This window comes from Drosophila virilis, chromosome 5 (genome assembly GCF_030788295.1).
Source record: "Drosophila virilis strain 15010-1051.87 chromosome 5, Dvir_AGI_RSII-ME, whole genome shotgun sequence".
Lineage (NCBI taxonomy): Eukaryota > Metazoa > Arthropoda > Insecta > Diptera > Drosophilidae > Drosophila > Drosophila virilis.
Window position 1 is genome coordinate 14,840,516 of NC_091547.1, and position 27,680 is coordinate 14,868,195.

The following is a 27,680-nucleotide window of genomic DNA, read 5'->3' on the forward strand; positions in this document are numbered from 1 at the left end:
TCATTTCTTTTTCTTGTTGTTGCTTATATCGTATTAAAATATCGATAGTTCAAATTGAAATTTTAAATTTACGATATTTCTTACCGATTCCAATGCTATCGATACTAAGACATTTATATATTGCGGAAAACTGTGAGTACGATTCGCGCTTGCATGGCTATATGCAAGTCAAGTGCATTTCCTTAGGCCTTGGACTTATTAGACTGCAAATAAACTATAAAAACATACTTATCGATACATTTTATACAAATAAACATCGGCAAATTCGATGATATCATGTACATCCACCCAGACGGCACGCGCAATTCATGCCTTTACTTTTGTGTTTACGCCAGTTACTTTCGTCATAATTGACTTTGCAATGACAGAGTGCATATCACGTGTTTTTGGCGCTGCCACTCAGTAAAACATTTTAATTTGACGAAATTGCTTAGCCAGTGCTTTACTTAACGAATCATCAAAGTCTACCACCCGCGCGAAACAACTAGTACAGACACAAACCCAGTATTACAGTCGCATGCAATTTTCTCCCGTGCGTTTATTTTATTTACCTTTACAATAATTATACTTATAAGAAATATATAAAAGGAAGCAGTTCCTAATCACATCTATTGGGGCTCAAAAAAGCTATCTCTAGTAAAATCATGCACCAAATCCCACTCGGCAACACATGCGTAGATCAGAAACACAGCAAAAAGAGTCCACGAAAATATTCCCAACGATCGTCGGGCCACAAAGTTAAAGGTCAGGCACAGCCACAGTTGGGCTACAATTGCCAGCAAGAGGAATATGTAACAGTTGTCCCCCTCCTCGCCGTACAGCCAGTACGAGGATCCCTTCAGCCGCGTATTCGTGTTGAACAGAAGGGCCACGCCCATGCCCAAGGCGATGCCTGCAGGTGTAAAAGGATTATTTAAACGTGTTAAAACTATAATAAAATCTTTTTTAAACAAAAACAAAGTATTTGCCCTGAGCCTGTGGGAAATTTTCAACTTATTCTATTTGTTCTTATTACTCGAAAAAAAAAAAATAATATAATAAAATTATTTTTCAAATATTTAAAGCAGACGTCGGCGCAGTTATGCGGAAATCCTGGGTTCAAACCCCCGGGGAGGAAAGCATTTTTATTTCGTGCAAATTAATAAAATTGAATTTTCTTTTTGTAGTTTTTTTTTTTTTTAAGAGAATTGTTTCGCCCTTGCGATTACCCGGCTTTGTTTGGCCAATATTTAAATTGATATTGGATGGGATTATTTGAATTATTTCTTCGCGCATTTCTCTGCTGACCCAAAGGATTTACTTACTGGGAGAATACTTACTGAAGAATGGACCGGCACAGCTGGCGGCAAAGGCCATTCTCTCGTAGCCCTGCATGGCCAGGGCGAAATTGGACATGAGATCGATGGTGGCGTTCGTCATCGAGCCGAAGGTGATGTCCACGAAGCCCTCGCTCAGATTCAGCACGCTGCCCACAATGGAGGTGAGCACCTCGATCTCGTTGACGCACAGAACGATGATGACCAGCGAGCCGGACGCGCTCAGCGTGATGAACAGCTGCAGGGATCAGGTCAGGTGCGCTTCGTCGGAAGGTCTTGCTTCCACTTACCATGTGGTAGGGGGGCGGCATGTCGGTCCTGGCATGCAGGAATACGAGAAGTGCCAGCGGCACCGTCAGGCAAAAGGACCACTTCGAGTAGTTTAGGTTGAACTCAATGTACCAGGACTTGTAGACGCTGGCGAACTTGGCTGCAGATGAGATATGAGATGGGAGGTAGGTAAGCTCAAAGCTCAAAGGTCAAAGGTCAAAGGTTGATTCGCATACAGTGAACCGCGGTGATCAGAATGAAGGGATTCGTGACAATCTGCGTGCAGTTGAGCAGCTTGCTCCAGCCGTGCTTGTACCGCTCGTAGTCCACCACGGGCACAAACATGGTGATCAGCAGCACCAGCGGCATCTTCATGATGATCATCAGCCGGCCAAAGCAGCCGCTCAGCTTCCACTCAACAGCATCGAAAGGATTCAGCGTTTCCAGAAACTCTGCACCAAGGAATCGATTCTTTGCGTTGGACTTGCTGTGCAACATGGTCCGATTCGTCTCGTAGTCCACCTGCTCCGGCCTCTGCTCCGACAACGACTTACTGGAGTTTCTCCCTCTCTTGACGAAATAATGGGAGTTGCGCTTCTTAAAGTTCAGAGCCTCATTATGCTCCAAGCGCAACAGTAGAGCTGTCTTCTGCTTCAGCTCCCTGCTATTCCTTTGCGAGGTTGTCTGCGCCCTCAAGATGCGTATCTCCAGTCGCAGCTCTGCGTGGTAAGACGAGTTAAGAGTCTAGTCGGCAGTGACCGACTAGAAGATGCCCTGTACCCTACTTCTAATAATAGTATCATGCTATGGGAAATGCTTGCTCGACTAACTGCGGTCTAGCTAGGTCTAAAATGTGACTACGGATTCCTACTTCTCTTCCGACTACCAAGGGGTACAGGGTATTAAGAGACAGTGTGTGCAACTTACTTCTTAGGGAATATCGCATCAGCAGAAGGTCGGCAACATTGACAACCAAATAGGCGACATAAACCGAGAGCAGCACTGCGACGCAGTCACGATCATAACTATATTTAGTCATATTATTAACGAGAGACTTACTTATCGACTCCGTCTCGGTCACACTGTCTCCTTTGACCATGATGAAGCGCAGCAGCTCGACGGAGAGCAGCAGGAAGAGCAGGTTCTGCGCAGTGCTGTGCCCATCCATTTTGAAGGGCTTCAGATAGCAGACCATGCCCCCGGAGAGCAGCAGTATGGCGACAGCATTGCTGATGATGCTCGTGAACAGAGCCGCATTCTCCTTGATGGGCATCAGATTGGCTATCAGATCCGGGGATGAGTTGGCGAAGGCCAATATCGTGACGCCAGCCAGGTACTCGTTCATGCGCAACTTGAGCGACAGAACCTTAAGAGCAGGCGTTAGGCTTCGATATGGATGAAATGAAAATATGGCTGCCCATTGATCAATGATCTACCTAGCTACTTACAACATATCCACCACAATCGACATGAGAAGCACATAGAAGAGCGCTGCCATGAACAGCAGCAGCATCATGCAGACTTCCGTTGTCTTGTCGCGAATGCGCAGCATGCAGAACATCAACTCGAAGTAGTTGAAGTAATTAATTATATGTCGACATTCCTCCAGTTTCTGGGCCATCGTGCAGCGATACGGGTAGGACACCTTCATCAGGCTGTGGCAACTGGTCTGTGGATGGGCATTTAAAGCAGCCTTGCATGGCGAATGCAAACGTTATACGAACATTGGACAGAAAGTGCCTGAACTCGTCCTCAAGCAAGGCCATCGCATCTATTACTCATTTATTTATAAGCTCCTTAATTATGCTATAAATACAAACCCAAACATTTATTTTAAGTCTCTGACAGAATAGGCACTATCGAAATGGAAACGATGACAATCAAAATCAAATGTATTTCCTCTTCTCTGGCTCTCTGAGCAAATGAGCGTTTCTCGGAGCCGAACAAAAACGAAGTCGCATTTGGACCACTCGCCACAAATATGCGCGCTCCCATTCTTTTACTCTAGCTGTCCAGCCGTTATGTTGCTTAGGACGATTGCTTTGATACGAGAATCCTTGAGCGCAGAGCTTCGTGTGGCTGCAGGTGAAATATGTTCTCTAATATTTCATCTACACAAAACAAATGCTATATTGGACTTGATATCAAAAGAGTTTTCATTCATTCAAAGAACAATATTTCGCTTTACAAATGGTTTCGATTTTATTTAAATGCTTTCGCTTTTTAAGAACTGCATAATGTGTGTGTGTGCGTGTGTGTGTGTGTGTGTGTGTGTGTTATTTGGATACGTACAGTCCTTAACATTGTTTTATTAAATTTATATGGTTTTTTTTTTTATTTATAAATTTTGGCTGTAAATACCTACGGGAGGGATTCTTCTTAATATTTGTAATTTCGTTAGATTAGTCAATTTTTGTTGTTCGTTTTTTGGGTTTTTTGTTTTTTTTGTTTCTCGTTGTTAATTCTTAAATTCAGTATGTGTGTGTGTGTGTGTGTGTGTGTTGTTTTTAGCGATACTATTTTGGTTCAAGTCCTTGTGTTCTATGTACATATTTAAACTAAATTAAATGCTATAAATTACTAGTGTATGGATTGGTTTGATATTTGAATCTCGCGTTTAGATTGGGTCCTGTAGATGACCCCGAACATAAGTACATAGCTCTGTATGGTGTGTGTGTGTGTGTGTGTCGGGTGTGTGTGTGTGTGTGTGTTACAATAAATAACTCTATGTTTAAGAATGCCTTAGATGCTAAATACATACATACAAGGCTGCTAGGCATGCGAATGGAGCATAGCAGCTGCTATATATACTACACACATATATATATATATATATATATATATATATAGGTTAACCCTAGAGATATATGTCCTATGTGGAAATTAACTAACATGCATACACATATACAGATTAAGATACAGATACAGTTAATGGCTACAGGAACTAGTGCCAGGGCTAACTCGTAAAGTTGTAGCTGCGCACCGCACGTCCGGGCGTGACCAGCTCCACCTTGATGTTGGCCGTGGCCGTCACCTTGGTGGTGTTGCTGTCCGAGTGTGTCGTCTCCACGGTCACCTCCGGCTGCACGACAATGCTCTGCAGCTCCGGCGGCCCATAGCCGCCGGGCATGGGCTGCGCGGCCTTGTGGTAGGATGGCGGCGGACCCGCATAGCCGCAATTCGAGCTGGAGGCGGCGCCATGCGGTGGTTCACGTTCGTTGCGCTGCTGATAATTGTTAATGTTGTTCATATAATGATTGTTCAGATGATGCGGATGGTGACTGTGCGTGGGCGGCGTGGGCGGCGCACTCCAATCGTTGTGCATTTGTATGGACGAGTTGCTGGACTTCCATGATTGCGGCTCCTCCGTAATGGTTGTTAGCGAGGGATCGTTAATGTTGACGTCCTTGTGATAATGGTGCGCCTTGTGGCAGTTGTTGGAGCCGGAGCTGCGCGACGAGCCACGCGAGCCATTCACCACGAACGACTTGTTGGCGCGCTTGCTGCTGCGCATGGGCAACGGCGAGGGTGTCGATATGCGATCCGGATGCTCCAGCGGCACCAGCTCCGCCTCCGGGCCCAGCATGCTCAGCAGAATGGGAAACACCAACAGACTGTTGCAGGCGCCCACGCAGAGCACCAACAGCAGCAGCCAGCAGAAGTGCCGGATGACGAACTCAAAGGGCGACGTGGACAGCATAAACACAGCCATGCCGGAGGTAAGCATGCCGTGCACCAAGGGCCCCAGCGATAGCTGCATGGCCAGATGAACGCGTCGCTGTCGATTGCCCACGGACGTCATGAATCCCTGCAAGCGTGAAGAGCATGAGTATGAGTTTGAGTGTTTTGACTGGAGGCACCAGCCGTTTGACCTACCAGCGAGATGTGCACATTGAAGCAGAGCATCATGCCCACGCCCAGTATGAGAATGACGGCGGGAATGGCGGACAGCTTGATGCCCAGCAGTGTCATGGCGCCAAAGATTTGGGCCAGCGAGGCGAGCACAGTAAAAATCACAAGCACAGCAGCCCAAACGGAAAGCAACAGCAGCGAGACCAGCACCAAGGCGGCCAGCAGAGCGCAGGCCAGAATGAGGGCCAGCGAGGATCTCAGCGTCATGTACTGTTCCCAGAAGATGAACGGAATGCCTAAGGGATGCAATAGACTAACGTAAGTAAAGGCTTCAAGCGGTCAACCTTAGTCTCAACTGCAAGTCTGTCTGTCTGTCTGTCGTTCAACACCCACCTGACGGATAGTTGGGCAGTCCGAAGCCCTCGTATTTGACGCTCAGATCGCGTATGTGGCCAATCAGTGTCTTGATCTCGGACGTGTCCGTCAGGCCGTGCAGATAGAAGGGCATCTGGGCATAGACCAGCGGCAGACTCTTGGGTATCTTCAGGTCGTACTCGTTGGGCGCATGATAATACTGGCGCGGTTCCGGATAAAGTTTGCCCTGCAACACATACGAGATAAGGTGGCTGATCCTTGAAGGAGCGCATGGGGCGGCGGACTCACCTGTGAGGCACCATAGGCAAAGACGTCGTTTGTTGCCCACGCGGAGAGATAGTTATAGAAGGCCTTGGGATTGATAATACCTTCGCTGTTCACCAGGCGATTCGTCTCCACCAGGTTCTTGTCCACCGGATTGTCGACATAGCCCGTCTGGACAATCAGCTTGTAGGCGAGAATCGCATCGCTGCTGGCATTCGGATACCAGTTCTCCTTTGTCAGCCGACCGTCACGTACCTCCTCGTCGAAGATGCGCTGCAGATTGCTCAGCCAGTCGCGGAACAGCAGCAGCCAAAAGTCCGGCAGTCCGCCGTTGTCGTTCTTGATGACGTGCGGCACCCGGACAAAGGCTTCGTGGTAGTCGCACAGCAGCTGCTGCTGCGTCGGATACTCGAAGTTGCCCTGGGTCACCGCGTACATGCTGTAGAAGCCAAAGAGTCGCGTCTGGGCGTCCAGGAACTTGTGCTCGTTGCTGTGCTTGGGCACCAGGTCGATAATGTCCAGTCCATCCTGCAAGGCTGTCGCCTCGTACAGGCTAAAGATGACGGCGCACAGAAAGCCCATCACGGCCAGGAACTTGACCCAGCTGCGCATCAGAAAGGGCGTATAATACCTGTACGCAAACCTGGCCAGCGAGAAGGCCGGCAGGGAACTGCCCGCCCCGCCGCCAGCTGTGCGCGGCTCCAGCAGCGGATTCTGTGCCGGCTGCTGCTGCTGCTGCTGCTGCAGCTGAGCCGTGCGATTGTTGTTGCAGTTCTTGAGATGACGTCCGCCGCGCATGCCATTGTTGTTCATGGCCAATTGCGGCGACTTGGGCTGCTCCTTCCAAATGGGAAAGCAGCAGCAAAAGATGTCCGCACGTCCCGCGGTGCGTCGGCGCAAATCCAGCGAAATCATAGCCGGAAAAACCAGCAGAGCGGCAGCCAAATTGAAGCACATCACAATGGCCGCCTGCAGGCAGAAGACTTTGAGCGCGGGCACGGGAATGAAGACCGCCGCAAAGAAGGAGCCCGCCGTGCTGCAGGCGCTGAACAGTATGCTGGGTCCGACCTTCTTCAAGATCAGCTTGGTCTGCTCCTTCCGGTTGCTCTCCGCATACGCGGCCGTCAGCATGAAGATGTGATCGACGCCAAGGCCCAGCGCCAGGAACGGCACCACCTGCGTGCTCGCCGCGTTGAACACAATGCCCAGCAGGGCGCACAGGCCCAGTCCGGCGGCTGTGCTGAAGCACATGAGCAGCACACCGGCCACGCCCACGCTGCTCTGGCCGCGCACAGGATCGCGCCAGCGCAGCAGCGTACAGAAGGCATAGAGCACGGTGGCGGCAACGCCGATCACAATGCTAACGGCGCTCGGATGCGAGAACTTGGCCAGAATGTCGTCCAGCGTGGCCGAGCTGAACACATAGATGTCATAGTTGGCCGCAATCCGGGACTGTTTGCGCAACAGCTGCTCCACTTCGCGCGAAAAATTGCGCTGCCAGGCGTTGAGCACCTCGGCGGCCTTCTGCTGTGTCCAGCCAATGTGATGGACCTTGTAGTGATCCTGCCACTGGTCGTACATCTCCTTCTCGGTCATCAGTTGCACCACCGACTGCAGGGCCTTGGCCTTCTTCAGGTGGCCGCTGCGATTACGCTGAGCCCCGCCCACAATCAGCTGCTCCGGCCAGTGCATGTGCTTGGCCGCATAGCCGTAACAGCCGCCGGAGAGAATGGCACCCACATCCGGTGGCTGTCGGCTGTTCTTGTTGGGCGCCGTGTCCGGGCACAGCGGATGCTGGGGATTCAGGCAGGGCTTCTCCATGTAGCCAGTGCTGATGGCCGCCCGTTTCATGTACTGCTCCACGGTATCAAAGTCAAAGCTGATCTTCTGATCGGACATTTGCTGCTTCATGAACTGCATCACCGCCGACGGATTCAGAGTGCTCCACATGAGTCGCTGATTGAGGCCGCTGTGGGAAAGGTGGATTAACAAATTGGAATTTAATGCAGCCGGAGGCATCCCTCTGCAACTTACGGTATATAGACGGGCGTTTCGGGTCCCAGCAATTGGCTGCCCTCCCAGAAACAGTCGAGCGGCGTAATGATGGAGCACGGTATCAGATGCTTCAGGATTTGCTCAATATAATAGTGCCCCTCGAAGCTGGGCGTGGTCGGTGAATTGCACATGTCCCGCAGACCCCATTCCGTATCGTACATGTGCACCTTGACCGCGGTGGCCTTGACGAGCACCTCCAGATGCGATAGCAGCGCCTGCGGATGCAGCACCGATGCATTCGGATCGTGTGCCGTCTGTATGATCAGCTGATGTGTCGAGGACTCATCCTCACCGATCGTCTTCTGCGTATAGGCCAGCTCCGATTCAAGCCGGCCGCCCTCCTGTATCCACAGCTGATGCACCTTCGAGTGTATCTGGGCACTCTTGAGGCCCACACAGAACGTGCTCAGCACCAGGATGGCCACAAATAGCACCTTGCCCGCATGCTTCTGCACGGAGCTGCCGAGCGTTTCGAGGTGGGATTGGAATACTGAACGCAGATAGATCGCCGTGCGGTTGCCACGCGCCTTGCCCTGCAAATGAGCGAGAGAGTGAGAGAGAGTGCGAGAGAGGGAGAGAGAGGGAGAGAGAGTGAGTGTAAATAAGTGAGCTTGATATTTGCTTTTTGGTTTAGTTTTTTTTCCCTTTTTTTGGGTTTTGGTTTATGCCATAAATAACGCATTAAAATTATAACGAAACAGCGTGTGGCCCGACCGCAGCCATATAATTTATATGTTTTTGTAGCATCTGCGATGAAGCCATCAACATCATCATCATCAGCATCATCATGATGATGATCTTCCCATTCCATCCGACCAGCAGCACCCAACGGACCCAGCCCAGCCTACGAAAACAACACAAGATGCCGCAGCCGACGCTGACGTCGACGTCGACGTCGACGCAGCCGCAACCTATAATCGTTGGAAGCGCTGCCCAGGCCGAGGCACAGGCCCAGGCACAGGCCACACCAGGCCTGGTCGGGCCTCGCTGGCTTTCTCGTCTGTTCCACAGCGCTGCACGGAAATTGAGCCCCAAATAATGAGGAGCACGCTAACGTCTCAATCGAACCTTTAACCGACCAGTCATTGCACAGTGGGACGCAGTCAATTATTGACTTTGACTCTGGCTGGCTTTTTGACTTTGATAGATCGGCAAGGGCAGAGAGTGGGGAGGGGGTGAGGGGGTGGGCATAACAAATGAGCACAGCTGCCATTGTTTTTTTTTTTATTTTTTTTTTTTGTTATTAATGACGCGTGCATCAAATTTTATTTGACTAGCAAAATTATATCAAGTAAAATCTGTCTATCGAAAAGCAACTAGATTTTATTTATCAGTTAACCAGCTCTTATCCTTGTTTTAACTTCACTTGTACATTATCCTGGGGTTACTTGTTAAGAGAGTTAACTTTACAAGTAACTTGTAAATAAACATTAGGCTTGCAGTTTACTTGCAAGCAAGCATTACTAAACGAGTTCTCATAAGAGATAAGTAGCTTGTAAATTAACATTAGCTTTAACATTAGGTTTACAGCTAACTTGTAAACATTGCCACTTTCTCTTGTCTCACTGAAAGGTTTCGAATACTAGCTTTACAAGCAACTTGTAAATTAACATTAGCTTTAGATGTTACTTGTAAACGTTTCCCTCTTTAGCTTAACTAATTGTGTTTGCTTGGAACTCTACATTTTTCTACATTTACAAATTCAACTTTTGAGCTTCAACGAAATTTACAAGTTGCTTTTGAATGATGCCAGTTTCACGCGTTAGCTCTGCAACATTCTCGTAGCTTCTGGTTGCGCCTCACTGTGCAGCGACGCCGCACCCAGCCACAGGTACAGAATCGACATTCCAAGCTGTGCATGAAGCGTCTCGATCTGGGGACTGGGCGCTGTTTAGAGTCTGTGTGGGGCAGACTCCTTTTGCTTTTATCGCTTTTCACAGATTTTCCGCCAGTGAAATGGACCCAGCGTTAGGTCCAAATCAAGTTTCATTTTTCTTTTTTGTTTTCGGTGTGGCTTTTTTGTGTTTCGTGCATTGTTGTTGTTGTTGTCGATTGTGGGTTTTTATTGTTGGTAAAAGGCGCAGAGCCAGAAAAAAAAATGACTTAAGTGGCATTGACTGCAGGGAAGACGGCTTTATTGTTGGGCAGTCAGTTTATGACTACCGTTAGCACAGAGACGCGAACAGCGACGCGGGAGTCGGCCATAAATAAGCCATGCCAAAAGGTTACCTGCGCTAAATGTCTCTGCTTGAAGTTATGCATGGCATTTGTGGTGGGTGCGCCACCAGTTGGAGGTGTGTGGCATGTGGCACGGAGAGAGTGCCACACTTCCTGCTGCCTAGCTATGCAGTCATTGTCGTCGTCGCCGTGTTGTCATTTCCGCAAACTTCAAACTCAGAAGCGGCTTTGACTTTGTCGCTATTAATTAAGTCATTGGCGGCGACGTCGGCGTCGGCAGCGGCAGCGGCGGCGGCGTCTCTTTCAAGCTGCGCCGCATGTGGCGACTGCGTTTGCAATGTTCGTGGAATTTTTCCATAATTTGTGTGTGTCTTGCCTAAAAGAATGTTTTTTCCTGGTTTCTAAACAAAAAGACGCACACACAATTCTCAGAAACTCAGCACCGGGTGCAACAATGTTGCAACTGCCGCAGGTCGCAGCAGCAGCAGCCGCTACTAAAAATAAACTTAATCTAGATTTGGCAGTCACTGCAGTGCAGCTCAAACTGTGCGCAATTGAGCCATCACAGCGGCTGCTGTTAACGCTTGTCAGCCTGTCCCGCCCTCTCCCTCTCCTGTCTCTTTTTATACGCAACAAGCCACGCCAAATGTAGCCTGACCATGTGACATATCATCAATCTTGCCTGCTGTTCGCCTTCTTCTTCTCTTCCTCTTCTCCTCTGTCTGCCTCAGCCTCTGCCCAGCTACAGCTACAAAACACCCGCAGCTGGCGTCGCTGCCAACGTCGACGTCGTGAGGAAATGTCACAAATTGATTTATGGCCTCTGCTCAGTTTGTTTTCTTCGTCGTCTTCTTCTTCTTCTTGTTGTTGTTGCTCTTAAGCGGAAAATTGTATGTGCAGCATTTTCTTTGTAAGGCGTCTGGCAACTGGGAACAGCTTCATTAGAAATGCGCATTTTCGGTCCTAATCCGCAGCGCTTGGCTAATCCCACGGCTCACAGTTTGACATGCACTGCGCTGTGCCGCCGCGCCGTGTCGAATGCGCAACAGAGATGGCAAGCGAACGCTTTGACAGGTGCATTGTAAAGGTAAAAACGCAAAATACTTTCAAACGTAGACGCGTTTTCAGCTTGAGCGAGCGCCCTCTCGGCCTTGCATTAGTTATAAAACAAAAGGCCAACAAGAGCTTATATATTATAGTATATAGTATATATATATATATATATAACGCACTAATCAATCAAAGAGTTCGTGGCGAGAGCCAGACACCCCCCACGGGCTTTGACTACTTAATTACACGGCATAAAAACCTTTCCAAATCGAAAGAGAGAGGGAGAGAGAGAGAGGGAGAGAGAGACGGGGAGATGGAAGAGCTGCCCATCTTCTTTTATGTGCGCCCAGTTATAGTTGTGCCGCAATAAAAAACGAATTGAAAATATTTGTAGCCGGACAAAGGCGACGTGACGGACCACCCAGCCGAGGCATAATTATCATATGGGCATCGAATACTCATAATATATACGAATACTCATAATATCAATAGATACTCATATTTAAATAGAGACATATGCCCGTCTCCGTTTGGCCAGTCATATCCGTATTAGCCCGATGGAGACGTCAACGCACTTTAATAGAGGGTATTTTTGTTCGAATATATAAGAAAAAATCTTGAATGAATCACTTTGATCTAATACCAGGAATACCTTAGATAAAGACAGACAGATATGATGGACTAGAAAGGATTTTTAGGATAAGTTATCTAACCCTTAATATCCTTCATAGTTTCTGCCGGAATTATTCATATAGGAGGTATTATATGTATATTATATTATATGGAGCCTATCAGATCAGGCTATTTTTCGATATGTTGTCAAAACTTGATTATATTTTCAAGGGCATTCAGTCTTCGGTGTGCCATGCTAGACTCTTTTTAAGAAACTCGATTTATGCATGGAATATGTATTTGAATCATGTGGGAACCCATAATTTATTATCATATACACATAAATTCGGAGCTTATGCCGTATTTGTGTACATTCTTCTGAAGACGAGTCCACTTATAAGCCTAGTTTACGGCTTTCACATTGATTCGAATGGGAGAGAGAAAGGTGTTACCCACGAATTGAGATACAAGCTGCAGCTTACTTTATTAGAAGACAGACGGCGTACGTGGATTAAAATAGAATTTAAAAAATGAGTTCAAACAATTTATGACACGATTATGATGCGCATGGAGTTGGTGAAGCCGCTGCCAAACTTTAGGCTGGTGACAATGACCACGGCATCGTCTTTCTTGATGATGCCCACGCTCTTGGCCAGCTTGACGCCGTGCTCCACGCGATCGTCGACAGTTTTCTTCGACCTGGTAGCATGCGTGGAGTCCTCCTTGTAGCTCAGCGGCCAGATGCCCCGGTACAGGTTCGACTGACGTGCTATCCGATTGTCGCCCGAAATGATGCTTATAATGAGACACGGTGGCCGATAATGGCTCAGCGAGAACGACGAGTATCCCAACGAGGTGAGAACTATAATGGCCTTGGCCTTAGCCCGTATAGCTGCGCTGACTGCAGCTATTAGGACGACCTGCTCGAGCTGGCTACTGGCGCTCTGCACCAGTTCCGCGAAGAGGTTCTCATACCAGATGGCTGCCTCGGCTTCGCGACAAACCTTGTTCATGGTCTGGACACACTCCACCGGATAGTCACCCATGGCGGTTTCGCCGGACAACATGACACAGTCGGCACCGTCCAGCACGGCGTTGGCCACGTCGGAAAGTTCGGCGCGCGTTGCACGGGGTTTCTTGATCATGGACTCGAGCATTTGGGTGGCGCAGATGCCCGGCTTGCCGGCCCTGTTGCACTGGGCGAAAATAGTTTTCTGGGCCAGGAAGACCTTTTCCGCGGGTATCTCGATGCCCAGATCACCGCGAGCCACCATGACGCCATCGGACTCCTCGATTATGTTCTTAATATTGTTCATGCCCTCATGGTTCTCGATCTTGGCAATGATCTTGATGCTCTTGCCCCGCTCACCCAGCACCGAGCGTATTTCTTTGATTCCATTCGCATTCCTTATAAACGAGGCGAAAATAATGTCCAGGTTTTGGTCTATCGCAAACTTTAGATCATTCTTGTCCTTGTCGGAAACGGCGGGCAGATCCACATTCGCTCCGGGCAAGTTGACGCCCTTGCGTGACCCCAGCTTGCCCCCGTTCTCCACTAGGCAGACCAACTCCTCGCCCCTGACTTCCTTTACTGTCAGCGAGATCATTCCGTCGTCCAGAAAGATGCGTCCCCCAGCCTTGAGCACTTTGGTAATGTTCGCATAGTCCACATAGACCCGCTCCTGCGTGCCGTTTTCCTCGAGCTTCTTGTTGGTGCTCAGTATAAAGGTTGCACCCTTTTCTAACTCGACAGTGCCGGACGCATTGCCCCCGATGAGACCGATACGTATTTCGGGTCCCTTTGTGTCGAGCGCAATTCCCAAGTGGAATTGGTAGCCCAGATTTTGCGAGTGACACTCGACGGCCTGGCGCAGATTGGCCACCGTTTCCGCGTGGTATTTGTGCGATCCGTGCGAGAAATTCAAACGGGCCAAATTCATGCCCGCTTCCAACAGTTTCATCAACATCTCCACACTACGCGAGGCGGGTCCTATGGTGCAAATAATAGTCGAGAGTCGTCGAGCGATTGGCGGTGCGTTATACTCTATGAGGCAGGAGTGTTCCAGCTGACTGTTGGCCTTCTGGACGACTGGTTGTGTCTTTTCACTCCTATGAAAGAGAACGGGGGGAGGCACAAATAAGCTCTGGAACGAGGTCAACCTTTACCTTTACCAACCCGGAGATCTCTGGGTAATCAACCTAACACTCCCTAGAGACACATAAAAGATCTGAATAAAGCTCAACCTTAACTTCTTTTGTAAATCCTATTCGATCATCGAGGCAACCTGGAGATCTCTCTCCCTAGAGGCACAAATAAGCTCTGGAACGAGGTCAACGTTTACCTTTACCAGCCCGGAGATCTCTGGGTAATCAACCTAACACTCCCTAGAGACACATAAAAGATGTGAATGGAGCTCAACCTTACTCGTTTTGTAAATCCTATTCGATCATCGAGGCAACCTGGAGATCTCTCTCCCTAGAGGCACAAATAAGCTCTAGAACGAATAATTACCGCTCAACCTTTAGTTTATTAATCTTTTGCGATCAAAGAGACAACCTGGGGATGCTGCGGTAATAAACTTTCTAGAGACACAAATAAGCGAGATAAACCTTTGCATATTTATCCTATTCGATCGTCGAGGCAATCCGGAGATCTCTCGGCAACAACCTTAACTCTCCCCAGACTCAGCTATGTTTGTCAATTCGTTTCGCAATGTTTTGTATGTGGTGCTGCTGTTTGGCTGAAAAACTCACATGTTTCTCACGTAAATGTGTGCCATTAAACGTGTAGCTCTCATTAAAGTTATGTGCCGCCCAAAGGCGTTCTTGAATACCAAATTGCGGGCATGTCGCTGGCACCAAATCATGTCCGTTTTACCTGAAATTTGGAATTTAATAACCGCCCAAAAAGAGAGCTCAAATCACGCGTTAATTAAAAAGGAAACACACAACGAAACAAACAAAATTCATAAACAAAAAATGCCTAAACTAAATATATACATCTATTTTGAAGTCAAAGTACAGGCTATTAGGCACATCAAATGTTCCGCTGTAAAATGAATAGATAGCTCAACACAGTTATATCATAATCCGAAGATCGAGCACTCTGGTCCCACTGTGCAACAGTGCGAACAGACGCCCGCATGCTACACGGAGTGTACGTAAGTGTGTGTGTGTGTGTGTGGACCACACACATTGCTCAAATTTAGTTACCCACGCTGCTTAAAACGAGTCAAGTTTCGCGGCTAGGCCAGCAATTAAAATAAAGTAAATGGGACGATGACGATGCATGCAAATTGTCGTTAGCCGGCAATTTATGGCGCCCCTAAAACGTGACCAGCAAGCGATCGGGCATGTATTTGCATACGTGCATATGTATGTGTGCGTGTGCACTACGTTGCTCTTCATTCAGCGAAATCGGTTAAAATTCGAAAAATAAAACAAAAAAAAAACTAAAAGAAACAAAAAGGTTTGAAGGTCATTGGAGCAGCTGGATCTGTTGCCAGGCCGTGAGAGCGTCAGACAGCTTTGCTTACCGTTAGGCAGCACGTTGACAAAGCCAAGCACACACACACACACTGTTGAGCCAGAGAGCGATCAGAAAGAGAGCGAAAGCGACCCTATGCTGCGCTGCTCTTTTCATACGCTTTAGCTTTTGCCTTAAGCTTTTATAGCGTGGGCGTTGCAGCCAGAAAAAAAAAAAAAAAAAAAACAATGCGTACAAACAAAATAAAAACAATGTTCAACTGGCGGCTGTCATAAAAAATGCAGCCATAACTTGAAATTTAACTTCACCTGCCCGGCAAACAAAAAATAACGCTGCTTGTTGCTTTGCTTTTAAGCAATTTAATTTCTTTATTATTTTCAGACGAAAAGGCCCAGAGTTACCAACGCACACACACACACACACACGCACGCACACAAACAGTCGGTCAGTCAGGTAGCCAAGGCGGCCACGTCGCTCATTCTCATTGAGTTACAGGTACACACGCACCGAACCTGAAGCCGAGCCCGAAACTGAGTCGGCAAGGGAGCGGGCGAGGGCTCAATCTTGAAGTCAAAACTTGGGCCTGAGCCCTACGAGCTAGTATGTCCGTTGTTTGTCCGGGCTGTCCGTTAACTGCTTTTTCAGTGAATTCCGTGATTATTGCTTGAATGTTTCTTTCCGGTATTCGCTTCGCTCTACGTCTCTGTTTCAGCCGCAGCCGCAGTCGCCAACGCAGTCCCAAAAGCCGCTCTCTGTCTCTCTCTCTCTCTGTTACAGTTGCTGTTGCTCTCTCATGTGCTGCCCAATGTCACTGCGTCGACATCTTCTTTTGCTTTGGTACCTTCTTCGCTTTTGTTGCTGTTGTTGCTGTTGTTGTTGCTTTTATCTGCTTCTCCCGGTCGGTCGGCCGGCCGGCCTGCCCGCTTGCTGTGTGGTCAAGTTAATGTCTTCATAATTCTTTTGATTTTTTGTTTTGTTTTTTTTTTTTTTTCTACGTCTTACGTTCGTTCGTCTGTTGTTGCCCGTTGCTGGGGCACGTTAATGAAGACAATAACAGTTTTATGTGCGGCCCGAGTCAGAGTCAGAGGTAGGGCCCGACTCACAGCCGGCCTAATGAAGCTGAGTGGAAAACACATTTCGACTTCCAGTTCCCAGTTGCCCCAATAAAGTTGTCTCCGTTTCGGTGTGAGGCCTCAAAATTGAGCTGTCAATTGGGGCTGGGGCAATGTGTGGGTGCTATTTGGGGCACTGACTCCGCATCCGTGCGTGTGTTTCGGGTATTTTTAGCTTTAATTGGGGGAGCATGTTCCCCAAAAGGGATCGCCCAACTGCTTAGAAGATTAAAGAGCAAAGCATCAAAAGTGATCTAGGCGTCAATTTATGATTGAGTTGGGGTCACGCGGAGCGGGTGTCCAAGTTATTCAACATACATATATAATATATATTCGAAATGTAGGAAACTTTTTCTTTGTAATATATTCCACTTTGTTTTTAGGGAAATATTTGAAGAATCTACCGAATTTAGTTTCCCACTCCACAAATTCAAATCAAAGCCGCACAAAATAAATATTATGCCAAGATAAGATCTGCTGATAAGATCTCGTGCAACAGGTGTAACTAACATAAATCATTCTCACACATTGGCCCAATATTTGTTATTCCGTATCCGATAAACTTGAACCGAAGAAACGGCAACAGCAAGAGCGAGATCGACTAAGAGATACACTGTACAAAAACAAAAGGATAGAGATGGGACCTGGGCTATTTAATGTACCCGCTATTACGATTTGATATATACAGGGTATTAAAATAAAGATCGGGCAAAAGCGAGGGGCGAGTTTCAAGTGGAGAGAGACCTAGAGAGGGAGGGACAGCTGTGTGCCAACTAATCCTTAAGCATACACAGGTCTGATTCGAGAGGGAGGCACGCAGAGAGGGAGAGAGATACCTGCATAAATTTCTCAGCTCCAAGGGCTGAAGTCGAGAGACGAAGTGGCTTCCGAGAAGACCAAAGAAATGTTGTTGTTGCCCAACAAAATGAAGATATCTCACGCCTACAAGCATTTCCGGCTTACATTTGACAGAGGGTAGCGTATTAGACAAAGGGCGGAGGCGGCGAGCGGATAAAGGGGCGGGAGGAAGTACTCGGCCTTAACAAGTTAACTGTAATCTGAGGTACGGCCGAGGCGTGTTAAGGACAGCAGCGGCAAAGATATGAAGATATTCACTTCCAGGAAAGGGTGTCAGCCTAGTCAAGAAATTGTATATACCCTACAAAACTACTTACTGCGCCTTGACTCTTGTGCCAAAGATTACGAAAAGGGTGAGGCCGAGGCATCAACAATACCCAGAAACTAAGCGACGCTTTGTATACGAAAGGGACGTTTCCCGAAATACACTTCAGCCGAAAAATGAACAGAAAATATTAGGGAACATAAAAGTGTTAAATTAATAGACTTTGCCTCAGTTTGGCCCTGGCTCTAGGTGCTTTCCCCGTTCCACACTCAATTCCACGCTGTGGCGTGAATTGGCCGAAATCGATTAAACACGTTCGAAAGAGAATTGATCAGTTAATTCCTTAATAAGTTGACAAAGAATCATATTAAATTAATAGACTTTGCCTCAGTTTGGCCCTGGCTCTAGGTGCTTTCCACGTTCCACACTCAATTCCACGCTGTGGCGTGAATTGGCCGAAATCGATTAAACACGTTCGAAAAAGAATTGATCAGTTAGTTGACAAAGGTTCGCGTTAAAGTAATAGACTTTCCCTCAGCTTAGCCTACGAGCATATCAAAATGCTAGCCGGATACTAAACGGCTTTTTGCCCCCTTCTACCTTGGATCCCCCAATTCCACGCTTTGGCGTGGATTGGCCGAAAAAACGTTTGAAAACGCACTTTTCAGTTCATTCGTTAATTTCAACGCAGATCAAACAAATACCTGATATACCTTATTAAAAAAAAAACATCTTTTTTTTATCATTCTTCATCAGTTGCGAATGGAATCCGCCAATACCACAGAGGAACTTCCCTTTGTCTGTGGCCGGATGATGGATATTTCTTGGTTTCTGCACTGCGCAAACATCTTCAAGTTGTTGACTATGCAGAATATGTTTGGTCCGCAACTAACTACGGCTAGTATTGATGTTTACCCAAGCTATTAGGAGCTCGCTGCCTATTTACAATTTCAGGGTTTATGCTACTGGTCTTCGATTTTGGCCATGTCAATTTTTGAGTAACGTTTGCCGCGAAGCCCCATAAATATTTGTTTTTTATGTGCTGTTGTGAAAAGATCGGGCGGCATGACTTAACAAAATTTCTTACCCCCACCCAGCAAATGCCGCATAAACAACAACGAAAACTTCTTCAAAATGCCGCCAATGCGGCTCAACTTCCTGTGCTGAGTGCTTGTCTGTGTGTGTGTGTGTGTGTGTGTGAGTGTGTGTGAGTGTGTGTGTGCTTTACAATTGGCACAGCGACAGATGGTAGAGACGAGCCGGGTTGCGGGAGAGACGTGCCCCAGCGATTTCATTCATGAATTTATATACACATATACATAAATGTATCTTATAGATACAAATACAATGACCCTCGTCTCCGACGCCGCACATTCGTACATGGCCTGCATCCATAGTACGGTATTGCCATAAATAAACATGCGGCACCAGCAAATAAAATTCATGAGACTAATCCCAGCTGCAAGACTAGCAGATACTCTGTAAACTGTGGTATATGGAAAACTTTTTGGTGCAGATTAAGTATTGATAGATAGTTCGATTAAATGTTAAAACAAATCATTTAAGAGAAATGTAGTACAATCAAATACTAAGTCGTGCATGGCCTGTGCTGGCAAACGTTGCGAGGTACAACACAAATGGGCAAAGCAGATTATGATTATTATGATCAAGAGAGACAGTTTGACATTCACCTCACTGATGGAGACGTCAGCCAGGGACCTCCCAGGAGTTTGTTGCTTGTTTTTGGCCTTTTATGGCAAACGAATAAAGTAATAAACATAACGTTGGCCAATTTGCATATGCGCAGGCCAAATGAGCGAAAAAGTTAACACAATGCATTTGTTGCTGCTATTGTTGCTGTTGTTGTTGTTGTTGTTGTTGCCTGGCTTCGTTAGACGAAATTAATGTCTTAATATATTTCGCTAAATTGAGTCATTAAAATAAATCGCCCATCGTCGATGACGCCGTCACGAGCAAAAGGCCAAACACACAAAACACAAAACACAAACAGCAACAAGACAAGCAACAACAACAACAACAACAACAAGGCACGACCACACCTCAGCTGCAATCGCAGCCAGCGTCGCTGCCAGCTGCGACGCGTCGCTCGCGATCGCCACAACTTTCGAGAAGTTCAATGCGAGTAGGAAACGTTGTAACGTTACAGCACAGCGCCACAGCCAGACCTTACGTGAAATAATTGCGGAGCAGCACACAAAAACGAAACAGAGAGGCAGCAAGAGCAGAGCAGAGCAGAGCCGCGCAGCGCAGCGCAGAGCAGAGCTGCCATAATGAAGACATCAAGTTGTAAAAAGCACAGCAGAGGGCAATGCACAAGGAGATGCGAGAACAGGCGAGAGGCGTTGTGGTTGCTGGCCACAGTTTGACAGCCATTGCGCCCGGTCAAAAAGCGCGTGCGTCAGTGAAATATTTTTATTTTTATTTTTTTTTTACTTTTTGCTTCATTGCGGACCACCCGCACTCTCAAAATATTTATATATATACATATATATGCTCATGCATGCATATGTGTGTGTGCGTGTGTGTGTTTCTTCTAGCTGACGTGACGCGCTGTGTGCGGTAGCTGCTTCTACAATTCCACAACAACAACAACAACAACAACAGCAACAAGAAAATAAACAGAATGCTTTTGGCAACGACAACAACAAAAATCAACAGCACACACAAAACAAAAACAACAACAACAACAACACACGAACGCAAACGATAAATAAGACTTGAAGTAAAGTTTACAACGACATTTGTATGCTCTATAGCAAACTCAACTCTAATGTGTACAACATTTTGAGCATAAAGAAATTAAAAATTTGTATATTATTAATACAAATTGCAAAGCTAGTTTTATGAATTTCAAACAAAATACATTGTAAAGTACAATTTATAGAGAATTTAATCTTCGTCTAGCAAAGGATTGCTTATCCTGTTGTTTACGCTCTATCACTGTGCATTCCTTGTCTCAGCATCTGCAAACGTAAGAGCAAAGCTGCAAAACTCATTTTTATCAAAGAGCAAATCAAAAGTTTTTGTATTGTTGTTTTTGGCGGTGTCCCTGGCTGCCCTCTCCACACACACACACACACACACACACACACATACACATTGAAAGAGCTGCTGCAGTCAGAGCTTCACTTTTTTGTGCAGTTGTTATTTTTGTGGCTGTTACTGCCGCTGTTGTTGTTTTTTTTTTTTTTTTTTTTTGCGGTCAGCCGACAACTCCGCCGCACAGTAGCACACAAATAATGAAGTTGTTTTTGTCTGTGGCTCTGGCAACTCAGTTTCGAGTCGGAGCCCCGATCCTGCTGTGCGCCAAGTGAAAATAGCTTTAGCTTTGATTCGTACAGCAGTTGACGTGTGCTGCTTTTGTTGTTGTTGTTGTTGTTGCTGTGAGTGAAAACCCTACACATACATACATGCAAGCATACGTATATATACATATATGTGCTATGTATTGCATAAACATGTGCTGCACACAAACACATGCTGAGCTATTTTTGGCTTTGAACTATGCTGGGCATACAAAGTGGCTATGTTATGTTACATTGTAACGTTAATTAACAGTGACTATGTTAGAAAAACTACCTGCACTTTACAGAATGTAAAAGATATTTTGAGTAAGCTTAGATTCTTTCAGTTTTTCACTTTTCCCCAATTCGTTGACATTATAGTATTTAGTTAAGCAAAGCAATTAATAAAACATCGAACAGCCAACAACACTCACCCAGCCAAGAACAACACAGCCGCAAACAACTCTATTCAAACAAATTGAGTAAAACCAAAAACGAAATGAAATCGAATCGAGCGACAAAAGAAAAAACAAATAAGACAAAAAAAAAAACGGCGTCAGATATCGGCAATAAATTGTATTGAAAGCTGTCCCAACGGCTTAATGACTTCATTAAACAAAGCTAGGCCCGTCTGGGCCTGGATTCGGGCTTAGCTGAGCTCTGACCTGGCGAAGCTTTTGTGACTCTTTTTTTTTTTTTGGTATTTTCACTTACCTTATCAATTTGATCGAGCGCCACTTGAGCGTCCACCCAGCTGGTGCGTATGTAAAGATCCGAGAATAATTTCTCATCGACGACATCGCCGTGTGTGTCCGGAACGCGCGGCAGGCTGTCCCTATCCATGTTGATGTGTATGTGTGCTTGTGTGTATTGTAAATTGGCTGTTAAGCTTGCGCGGCGGGTGCGGGAGGACAAAAAAAGGCGCGCTCTCTCAGCTGTTAAGCGTGTGCGAGGGGTAAGTTCTGTTAACTAACAGCGGCAGAAAAGTGCTACCAATCAGCTTGAAGTTCACGTTCGCTCTGCAGCCTATCTGTGTGCGTCCACACGTTTACGTTTGTGTGCGTGTATTGTTTATTTTTGTTATTGATGTTCAAAAAAAAAAAACAATTACATTTTTCGCATTATTTGTATTATGTCTGCGCTGCATTTTTCCTACAACGTAAACAACATTTTAACACTCGCTCTCGTTTTCGCTCTCCGGCTGTCAACTGATACTCTCTGTTGCGTTTTGTTGTGATTGCTGGCTTCGCTTCAGCTTGAACTCGATCTGGACTCGTGCTTGAGATCGCTTCACTTTTACACTGCATTTGTGCACATTTTCCACAACAATTTCAACAATTTTCACACATAATTCACACGTTTTCCGTAACGAGCGACGCTAACGCCTCAGAAGTTTCCAACACAGCGCTGCATCACGTTTTTTCTTTCGTTTCGTTTCCTTTGCGCTCTCTGCGCGTTTTGCTTTATATATGATTTTTTTTTTTTTTTTTTTGTTACACACACTTTGCGCACGTCGACGTTTCGTTTGCTGTTGTTGTTGATGTTGTTGCCTCGGCTATCTAATTCGTTTAATATTTGGACTTTGTTGGTTTCCTTTGGATATTAATTGATATTTAAATGCATATGTTTCGACACTGTTTTATTGTATTTACAAAAGCACTATCAGGCCAGCTCGGCTTGTATAAATTTGCATTCGGCGCGTTTCGTTAGAGCCGCTCGCGCAGTGAACACAACCGTTTCGTTTGAAGATCGCACGCAGTCTGAGAGATACAGATACATTTTGTATTGATGCCTTACATTGTTTTTGCTTGAAATGAATGTTAACTCAAAATGGCACTGTTAAACTCAAAACGAGCCTGCTAAATGTTGCCAGTGAGAGAGATATGCATGTCGCGTAGACCAGACGCGACTTCACCAAGCATACAACTTCATTAGCGAGTCGTATCTGTGTGTAACGCTTAGACTCTCTCACTCTCATTCTCGCACGCGCTCGCGCTCAGTACCTCGGCCTGCTCTGTTGCGGCCATTTTGATTTGAGCGCGCCTGCTACTCACAACGAGGGCTACAGTGTACTCACGGTTAACAGTTTGATAGCTTTGAGAACAGTTCAGACTTGTGTGTGTACCATAGGGAATGATCGAATACCCTACATCTGTAAAAGAACACAAAAATGGTATCAAAATCATTCTACTAAAAACAAGTAAATGTTAGCGAATATAGATGTTTGTGTCCCTAAAAATCCCGACATAACGAGAATAATCAAATGTCAACTAAATATGTAAAGGTGCTAAGACATAGAGTATCTACTAATATTAGCACAGGACACTGTCAATCTAACAATATAGGACAAATTACAATATTTTTTTACACTAATTAGAATGCTTTTACTAATGATAAGGTTCGATTATTGTGCTGATAAGAATTAAAAATCAGCATAAGTCAAAGTTAATATAAAATGCAATCAAATCGAATGACCGTTAGGAACTGTTGCTCATTAACAGTTTCTGCTAAGTTTTTAAAGCTCATGCATGTCAAACTTTGCGGGCCAGCAGCAAATTGTTTAAACAAGCTTGCGATTGTGCTGGCTAATTTTGTTGTTGTTGCTTTAGCTAAGACCACACACGACTGCGCCCGCTGGCGTTATTCATGTTGTTGTTATTTTTATTGCAGCGACCACCCAAATAAAATGTTGCTGTTGCTTCATTAAAAGCGGCTGCCGGCATTGTGGGTGGTCCCCAGTCCCAATGCTCTCCCGCCGCCGGCCTCTCCCTCTCTGCCCGCTCTTCTGCTGGATGGCGGCCTTCAGCTCTGCGAGCAGCGACGAGACGTCGCGACGCGTCGACGCTAGTGGAGCTTTTATTATTGTATAAGTGTTTATGTCCGTGAAGCGCGTGCGCGGCAGGCTTTACTTCTCTCTCTCTGTGTGTGTGTGTGTGAGCTTGTGTGTGTGTTTTGTGTTCTTTGCAGGCTGTGAATTGTTGGCAAATTTGTTTGCTGCTTTTTGTGGCTGCCACATGGGCTTGATGTCTGTTTTTGCATGTTTTTAATACTAAATTATGAGCAGGATATTTCAGCTTCCCGCGCCTTGTCGTGCGTTCCTAGTATATATGTATATATGTATGTATGTGTGTGTGTGTGTGAGGACCACACAAGTTGTTGTTTTGCGAGCAAATTATATGCGGCCCGCTGAAAAGTTGATTGTTTTTGGCGAACAACCAGGGCTCCCAGCATGCGCATCAAAATGAAACCAAAACAAAATAAACTATAAAATTGTTTGTAATTTTATTTACTCATCAATTATACAAATAATGATATATGTATATGTAATTAGTTAAAAATCAACAATTTTCACAAATCAAACTATCGTGAGTGCCAACAATTTTCATGGTAATTTTAGTATTATAATTCATGAATGAAATTGCAATAACTGTTTATTCATGTGATTTCTCACTGCAGCGCCGAGTATAGAATACCCTTTCCGACATGATTATGTACATACTTTGCTATAAAAGTATATAGTATATATATATATACTAGTGCTATTAAAGACATGTTCAAAAAAAGATTTACTCAAAATAAACTCAAACTTAAATCAAATTTTTACGCAACTACAAATTGCATATTAATGCGATATGTATAATATATAAGGAGCCTAATCAAATTAATAAATAGCCAGGCAGAGGCGCTTCAATACGTTAACTTACTTATTGTAACTAGTATCTTATGGTGCTCAAGCATGCGTTACACATTGAGTGTCAGAATTAATATACCCTATGCAAGGGTATAGAAACAGTGATCAGAAAATTAGCGTTCGAATCGCAGTCGGAATCGAAGTCGCATTCAAATTCGAATGCAACGTCATTGGCGAGACCCACCGCAAGCCGCTATTATAATCAAACAACCAGCAACAACAACAACAACAACAGCAACAACAAACAACTTTTGATGACGAGCAGCGCAGCAGCACACGTAGCTGCCCCCCTTTCAGCCCCTGCTGCACCATAATATCGCTGCCGCTCACCTGGCTAACGTTACATCAATATGAATGGCTGCTGTGCTTTTGCCTGTGCTGAGTGCGCCTGCACCAAGCACTTGTGCGCTCTTTTTGCCTCTCTCTCTCTCTCTCTTACTCTTACTCTCTCGCACTGCCACTGGCTCTCTTATGCTGAGCTGCAGCAGCAAGTCAAGGGGGAGAAGTTGTTGTTTGTGCCCGTTTCTGTGTTGGATTGCGTGTGGCGCATTTTGGCGACATGGGCGGCATTTTTGCCGCCGTCTCGCGGGCCGCATATTTTAGCTTTATCCATTTACGTTGCGCTCTCTGCAGATTGCGCCATTTTTTGCTCAGTACATTGAAAACTAGTGATGGCCGATAATCGTGACTGGCATTGCACGAATTCGAATAACATAACAGTTACAAGAAATGTTAGAGTTATAAAAAAACAAATTAATTCATACTTTATTAGATTAGTTTTGAAATTTAATTGTTAATGGCTGCATATTTATAAATTAATTCGTTACACAGCACAGCTTGCATATTATATCATAGCGTGCTTTTAGTTCTGAGCACGGACTTAATCGTGTTGTCGTGCTCATCTCTGGCAACGCAGTGCATGACTCTCATGTTTTTGCTCTCAATGACTTGCATTTTGCTTTGCTCAATTCGCCTGCAGCGTAACGCAGCTCCAATGCTCCAAAACCAGAGAGAGAGAGAGAGAGAGAGAGAGAGAGAGAGGGGCACACACTGACATGTGTACTTGGGCATTCAAATGCTGTCTGTGCCTGTGTGGCGGCAGCGGCGCAGCTGCCATTGGACCACCAACGTGGCGGTTGAGAGCTTCATTTGCCGTTTCAGTTGCGGCAGCGTCGGGTTATTGTTGTTGTTGCTGTTGTTGTTGTTGCTGCTGAAGCGAGCTGCCTGCCTGCCTGCCTGCCTGCCTGCCTAGAGCGCGGCAACTTTTTCAACGTCGCCTTGTTTTCGTATATCATTCACATGCAGGCAACTGATCTAGTTTGAGATGGGGATGGGAGCAGCTGTTGCCCGCGTCTGGAAAGGACCACAGCGAATTGTGTTTGAGGGTTCGCTGGGGTTGCCTTACGTAGCGTAAAAAAGGGGGAGATCAAGATATGTAGATACATCGATTGTCCAGAAAACTGTTCTGTCTGCACGTTAAACTAAAACTTTCTGCAGTTCCGAGTTGAACTGCTCTCTATTTATTATAACCAGTGTTTCTGACTAGGGAAAAAAATGAGTATCTAAGTTTTGTCCAACTGCTCGCAGATGTTTTCGTTGCAAATTGGGATACATAAGCTTGTGGATCTATATTTATATTTTCCAAAAACTAAGACCTCCTGTTCTGGTCCGACCGGGGCAAAATGAATTCACAAATCCTTCATAGGCTCGTGTGAATGATTTGTCTGGCGAAATGTTGCCTATTGCAGACTCTGACTAGCCCACATTCAGCTTCACAATCGGCTGCAGCTAGCCAAAAAAAATGTTTCACTCGTGCCTCCCCCCCTCCCCTTACCCACCTTCCAGCTGACACCCCTTCGCCACGGCGACTTTAACGACAGCCAGTTTGTTTTTAATCGCATAATGTCTTAATTTATAGTGCATCGCAGCTGAGGTCCCGCACCCCTCACTTCCCCGCCGACTCAGTCGCAGTCGCTGAAGCCGGCATTGCAATCCGCATCGCTAGGCAATTGCATTTGTCATTGGCCTATAACGCCATTAACATTGCCGGAGCCGCTGCAACCGACGAACCACTCGCTACACCACTTAAACTTTTAACTGCATTCGATTAGAAGGCTACTTGCTGGTAGGGAGGGGGGTAGGAGGGGGCCTAGGGTCGTGCATCGTTGCAATTTTTATGGCCGAGTCTGTTGCAGTTGCTGTTGTTGCTTTATTGCGGTGCATTTAATGTAATAATTACTATTTGCCACCGGTAATACGTGTGGCTCTGGCTCGCCCAAGTCGCCGCCAATGATACCCTGCCCGCCTCTCCCCCTGCTCTGCGCCCTGGTAAATTTGTTTGTGGTTGGCTCTTTTTTTTTTTTACTCGTTATCTTGGCGTCGACTTTGCGGTTACGCAGAGCGACTGCATCCAACAGACGTCCGTTCCCGCTCCCGCTCCCGTTCCCGTTGCCGTGCTGCTTCGCTTCGTTTGTTCATGTAATCAACCGTCGAGTCGCCGCTCAGTGGTTGTCTTTTGCCTGGCTGTGTGTGGCTTTTTCAGCGTTTGCGTCTTGTGTGGTCCTGTCATGCGCTCCGCTTGTGCCCCTTCTTCTTCTTCTTCTTCTTCTTGTTGTTGTTGTGTTACTCTTAGAGAGAAAGAGTATCTCGATATTGTGTTGAAAAGTGTAACGCACAAAGCAGATGTCCCCTCCCCCCATATGGTATATTCTTGCTTTTCTACACTTAACAAATATAGAAAATCGACATAGAGAAAATTATTTGAAAATTTTATTATACATAACTATATGGAATATTTCGGCAAATGGTTTTTTGTTTCTCAGGAATACTTTATACATTTCAGCTTTTAGGAGCTAAATCTTATCCTAACTTGCAAAGGCACATCAGATTAGACTGTTTATTATATATAGTTCCTATAGCCTATCTGTTAGGGTATTTAGAGTTCGTCGAGCTTTTTTTGATGTTATGGCTGAGCCAATTCGACGGATCGA

General features: G+C 46.0%; 3 protein-coding genes across 3 annotated transcripts; all 3 read right to left on the bottom strand.

Moving 5' to 3' along the window:
* Positions 1-507: 507 nt before the first annotated feature.
* On the bottom strand, positions 508-3,469 carry LOC6625762 (mitochondrial sodium/calcium exchanger protein). The gene is made up of 8 exons (XM_002049837.4): positions 3,311-3,469; positions 3,035-3,255; positions 2,646-2,971; positions 2,514-2,588; positions 1,823-2,305; positions 1,607-1,746; positions 1,320-1,554; positions 508-892 (listed from the first exon to the last, which is right to left on the bottom strand). The coding sequence occupies exons 1-8, from the start codon at positions 3,350-3,352 to the stop codon at positions 609-611; spliced, it is 1,806 nt and encodes a 601-aa protein (XP_002049873.1). The 5' UTR covers positions 3,353-3,469; the 3' UTR covers positions 508-608.
* A 294-nt stretch (positions 3,470-3,763) lies between these two features.
* Positions 3,764-22,767, bottom strand: ptc (protein patched). Its single transcript, XM_002049836.4, has 6 exons — positions 21,714-22,767; positions 8,112-8,665; positions 6,102-8,046; positions 5,832-6,039; positions 5,463-5,734; positions 3,764-5,394 (listed from the first exon to the last, which is right to left on the bottom strand). The coding sequence occupies exons 1-6, from the start codon at positions 21,840-21,842 to the stop codon at positions 4,543-4,545; spliced, it is 3,960 nt and encodes a 1,319-aa protein (XP_002049872.1). The 5' UTR covers positions 21,843-22,767; the 3' UTR covers positions 3,764-4,542.
* On the bottom strand, positions 12,410-14,981 carry LOC26531120 (pyruvate kinase). The gene is made up of 2 exons (XM_015174802.3): positions 14,727-14,981; positions 12,410-14,081 (listed from the first exon to the last, which is right to left on the bottom strand). Exons 1-2 carry the CDS (start codon positions 14,837-14,839, stop codon positions 12,518-12,520), a joined length of 1,677 nt encoding a protein of 558 aa, XP_015030288.1. The 5' UTR covers positions 14,840-14,981; the 3' UTR covers positions 12,410-12,517.
* Positions 22,768-27,680: the final 4,913 nt, after the last annotated feature.

Coding starts and splice junctions, on each gene's coding strand:
- LOC6625762 (XM_002049837.4), bottom strand. CDS start 3,352: ATGGCCTTGCTTGAGGACGAGTTCAGGCACTTTCTGTCCAAT. Junction 2,972..3,034: donor TCGATTGTGGTGGATATGTT/GTAAGTAGCTAG, acceptor TCCATATCGAAG/CCTAACGCCTGCTCTTAAGG. Junction 1,747..1,822: donor TCTGATCACCGCGGTTCACT/GTATGCGAATCA, acceptor TCTCATCTGCAG/CCAAGTTCGCCAGCGTCTAC.
- LOC26531120 (XM_015174802.3), bottom strand. CDS start 14,839: ATGATTTGGTGCCAGCGACATGCCCGCAATTTGGTATTCAAGAACGCC. Junction 14,082..14,726: donor CACATTTACGTGAGAAACAT/GTGAGTTTTTCA, acceptor TCTCTTTCATAG/GAGTGAAAAGACACAACCAG.
- ptc (XM_002049836.4), bottom strand. CDS start 21,842: ATGGATAGGGACAGCCTGCCGCGCGTTCCGGACACACACGGCGATGTC. Junction 8,666..21,713: donor CGCTCGATCAAATTGATAAG/GTAAGTGAAAAT, acceptor GCTCATTTGCAG/GGCAAGGCGCGTGGCAACCG. Junction 5,735..5,831: donor ACTGCCCAACTATCCGTCAG/GTGGGTGTTGAA, acceptor TGCATCCCTTAG/GCATTCCGTTCATCTTCTGG.